We start from the raw sequence: 4592 nt of genomic DNA, 5'->3' as shown, positions 1-4592 counted from the left end.
ACAATGTGTTTGTGATTGCAACTTTAAGAGGGGAGTAACACAACGTGTGTGTCCTTGTTGGAAAGGTCAAGATTTTTACTGTTACAATTGGTGACCTGCACCTCAACATTATCTTCTGGCATCTTCTAGCAAAGTCTAACTTATGGTGTGATCATTTGTGAAATTACAAGTACACTTGTACAAAAATACGTTGTAATAAGTAAAAGAAGGCACTTTTTTAGCTGTTTCGAGCTATTTCATTGAAAATAACATTCTGGCAAAATCAAGGGAGTTATGTGCATCGTCTTTTGTTTCTTTAAGAAACATGTTCTTCTGGAAAATGATAGAAGTCAATATGTGTTTGCAAACAACTGGTAGAATTGTTATCACCAGAATTTTCCCTATTACTAATTGTTATACAAACTGTTAAGGTTTTAAGTTTAAAGCGTATGTTTTCTAAGGGAGTTTCGTAACATGTATGTGCTATTAGATAATGTTCATATCAAACAGCAGTTTAGCCTGTTTATCTTTTACATAGCTCTCACTGAGCTGAGATAAGATAAGACAGGGAGAGGTGCGTTACACCGGAGTCGTGTCCATGAAGTGAAGGCATTTCTCTCTCCCTCTCCTCCCACCTTCTGCTTTTAGGGAAGTCGGTCAGCTGACTGTCTGCAGTTGTCAAGACTGTATTGTGCGCCCTCATCTCCTCTCTTTTCCTCCTCCTCCTCTTCCTCTATTTCAGCGCAGAGTCCTGCTCCCATTGGAGAGCTGCGCGCTACAGATCCAGCCTTTCAGCACGACGTCACGGTGCGCTATAAGGATAAAGCGCAGGCTGGCTCCAAGCGCAGTCTGCTGGATACCACTGAGTGGGAGCAAGTGAGAGGCGAGCCTTGAAATCTCTGCGGTGCAGAGCTGGAAAAGCTGCTTCTCAGCGAAAATCAGACGCCCTATTTACTCTGCCTATTTGCTCCTATTATTTTTTCCTGGCGAAAAAAAAGGACTAACAACCAAGAAGTCGCTACGAGGACTGGTGCCCGTATCAGCGAACAGTGGTATTTCCTTTATTATTATTATTTATCTTTTTTCTTGTTTTATTACACTTCTACTGAAGGGACTGAGGTATTACTTTTGCCCTGAGACGCATTGCTTTCTACCTCTCGTCTGGTCTATCTGCCAGATTATCCCAACAGAAGTAGGCTATATGACGCAAACCGTGTGCAGAGCATTAGTGTGAAAGTTTTCCTCCACTACTTTTTTTTTTCATTTTCCCTTTTTTCCACCGATCGCACGGTTTTTCATGCTACAGCAAGTCTGTGCACAGCGGTGGAGGACCCAGACGAACTATTGCATGAAACAAGAAAGGAAAGAAGAGGCGCTGAAAAAATCTGTTTTGGCCACGCTCGCAAGTTCCTTTGCAAATCTGCAAAAGAGTCGCAGCATGAGTACAGAGATGAGCATGGGCCCGGAGCTACCCAGCAGCCCTCTGGCTCTGGAATATGTCAACGATTTTGACCTGATGAAGTTTGACGTGAAGAAGGAAGGTCTGGCCGGGCTGGATCGCAACGGGGTTCGCCAATGTACCCGTCTCCAACCCCAAGGCTCGGTGTCGTCCACCCCCATCAGTACACCCTGCAGCTCGGTGCCCTCCTCGCCCAGCTTCAGCCCCACAGAGCAGAAGAGCCACCTAGAGGAGCTGTACTGGATGCCGAACAGCGGGTACCAACAGCAGATAGACCCACAGACCCTCAGCCTGACCCCGGAGGACGCGGTGGAGGCCCTGATCGGCCACCCTCCGCCTCCGCATGTCCAACAGCAGCTGCAGCAGCAAGGCGGCTTCGAGGGCTACAGGGGCCCGCATCACCACCACAGTCACCACGGCCAGCAGCAACATCACCAGTATGGCCCGGGGGGCATCCCGCACCACACCGATGAACTGTCCGGGCACCCGGGCGGACACAGCCACCCACACAGCCAGCATCACCTTCACCACAGCCAGGACCACCACAGCCAGGACCCCGACAGCCCGTCCCCGGAGTCCCCAGACTCCCTCCAGTCGCTCCATCACCACCGCCACCACCATCACCACCATTCGCACGGCCACCTCAGCCAGTCTGGGGGGCATCACGGCTCCGGGCTCAACGTGGAGGACCGCTTCTCCGACGATCAGCTGGTGTCCATGTCGGTGAGGGAGCTCAACAGACACCTACGGGGCTTCACCAAGGACGAGGTCATCCGCCTGAAGCAGAAGCGGAGGACCCTGAAGAACCGGGGCTACGCTCAGTCCTGCAGGTACAAGCGGGTGCAGCAGAAGCACGTGCTGGAGATCGAGAAGACCCAGCTGATCGACCAGGTGGAGCAGCTGAAGGCAGAGATCGGCCGGCTGGCGAGGGAGAGGGACGCCTACAAGCTCAAGTGCGAGAAACTCTCGGGGTCAGGGGCCAATAACGGGTTTCGCAAGGCTGGCTCCACCAGTGACAACCCTTCATCTCCAGAGTTTTTCATGTGAGTTGTCATAGCCTTTTCTTGTGAACCCCCTCACAACAAACTTTCCCCTCCATCCCCAACTTTCCTTTCTCCACAAAAGACTGACTGGCTGAACAAACGAAAAATAGTCCACACCTCCCATACTGTTTATGATTATACTAATAACAGTAACAATTATATTCATATTAGAAGAATAATCCATCGAATAGTATTCTCATATATAATCATCTCTCCATCCACAACTGAGATACAAAGAGCAACGTAGAGTGTCTGATCAGTCGCAGCATCTTTGTAGATTAGTTGCTTGTAGTGAAGAGACTTTTTTTCTTCTTCAAAGAAGAGGATCGGCTGATGAACATTTCTTTCCCTCCTTTGAGGCTACAGTTTTGAAATAATCTGTAAGTAGTGTGGGATGGCGTCGAGGCCGTTGTCTCCTAATTTTGTTCTCCAAAATGATGACATTGTTATGAAACAACAAGCAGGCCTGGCCTCGCAGCCTGCAACACACACGAGACTCACATTCGACAAGTGGGCCCGTAATCTGAGAAAATCTCCAAAAGCAAGACTCCACTTTATGCAAATTTAACTTCTGTCTACTAGCCCGTCACGGGGGGACATTTTATGCAACATCTCATTGATTTATTGCCTGCTTGGTTATATTCGAATATATATTGAAACAAAAAATCTGCATTAAATATTAATCCTGCATGCTGGACATGTACGGTAATAATTTCTATTTTGTACTTTCATCTTCTCGTGTATATTAAGAGCATGTTTTTGATCTGCGCTTCTCCATAGTGTGGGGGGTTTAGAGAAATGCAGCGGGGACAGAACAGCAGGACTGCCGGTGCAGTATCATAATGGTGTGGGTTTCTTTGGGCTTGTAAATATTATGCAACCGCAAAACTGCACAACAAGATTGAGGAGGCTGGTTTGAACTTCTTTCTTTCTTTGTGTTGTGTTTTTATTTCATTTATTTTTTATGATTTTGTTTTTCATCATTTGGGGTATTGATTGAGGAGTGCATTTCCTTATGTGGCATTTAAATACAACAACATCTGTGTGTCAAGTGCACTTTTAGATGATGATTTGCCAGTTTTCATTTTGAAGTTTGTGCGGACCTCCCTCCAGGAAGACATACTATGATATTATATCGTGTTTTATTCAACTCAGGCCTACGTGCAAAGTTTAAAAGTAATATTTGGAAACATGTTCTGCGAGGCTGGGGAGGCAAACATGTGGTCACAATATTATTGGACCCAGATTGCACAGAATAGGCGCATAAAGGCGAGGTTACAAGTTTTCTACATCCTGTTTAGCACATACAAAGTGGGTTGATGCTCTCTCATTGTAATTCATCGTGGTTTTTGTGCCACTAATTCAGAAAAGTGCTGTTCTGCCTTTCCTATTAACTCTTTAACGAACCACATCAAACCCAAACAAAACCTCTCATTCCGATTGGCGGCCACCTGTAGCATTTTATCACTCGGCCTAATATTGATGATTTATATTTGTAAAAATATTAAGAAAAAACAACTTGTCAGGGGGTTTTTGTAGAGTTAATATTTAGATAGCGCGAGCATTTTTTTTAAACAAAGTTTAACTATTAATGTTCTATGTTTTCCTGATTTTTTTTCTGCCGGTCAGTTAAAAAGGGGATTCAGGTTGTGCAAATTCTCAAAATGAAAACAATGTTTATGTTATGTAATAACGTTTTATGTCTGTTTTATTATTATTTGATGATTCTGGTTCTGCTGGCCAGATGCATAGTTAAAGTTTTTATTTTAATGATTTAAATTAACAAACTGTCAGCTCATATCGAATAAGCATGGTGCTTGCATTTGAAACTATTGTTGAAAAGTCATGCATTTAACAATCTTTGGTTTGTTACTGATTCAACTGTGTTGAAATCGAATTGAAACTGCAGCAGCGGGTTGTTGTTTTGTTTTCACCTATTCCATGTACTTTGCGATGATGGGGATCAATTTTCAATCCTGTTTGTATAAATAATAGTTAAACACTTACATTTGAACTGTTCCATTCAGGCTGGTTTCTGTTTTGTGTTATTTTCGGTTGTTTTTGGAAGAAATTGTTTCCTATTTTGCTTATTAAAGTCATTGAAATGGCAA

At 44.5% G+C, this 4592-nt stretch overlaps 1 protein-coding gene across 1 annotated transcript; it reads left to right on the top strand.

Moving 5' to 3' along the window:
* Window positions 1-748: 748 nt before the first annotated feature.
* mafba (v-maf avian musculoaponeurotic fibrosarcoma oncogene homolog Ba) lies at window positions 749-4592 on the top strand. The gene has a single exon (XM_034126477.1). The coding sequence runs from the start codon at window positions 1277-1279 to the stop codon at window positions 2483-2485; it is 1209 nt and encodes a 402-aa protein (XP_033982368.1). The 5' UTR covers window positions 749-1276; the 3' UTR covers window positions 2486-4592.

This window comes from Trematomus bernacchii, unplaced genomic scaffold (assembly GCF_902827165.1).
Source record: "Trematomus bernacchii unplaced genomic scaffold, fTreBer1.1, whole genome shotgun sequence".
NCBI lineage: Eukaryota > Metazoa > Chordata > Actinopteri > Perciformes > Nototheniidae > Trematomus > Trematomus bernacchii.
The sequence above is the reverse complement of the archived record's forward strand: the minus strand, read 5'-3'. Positions and strand labels throughout refer to the sequence as shown.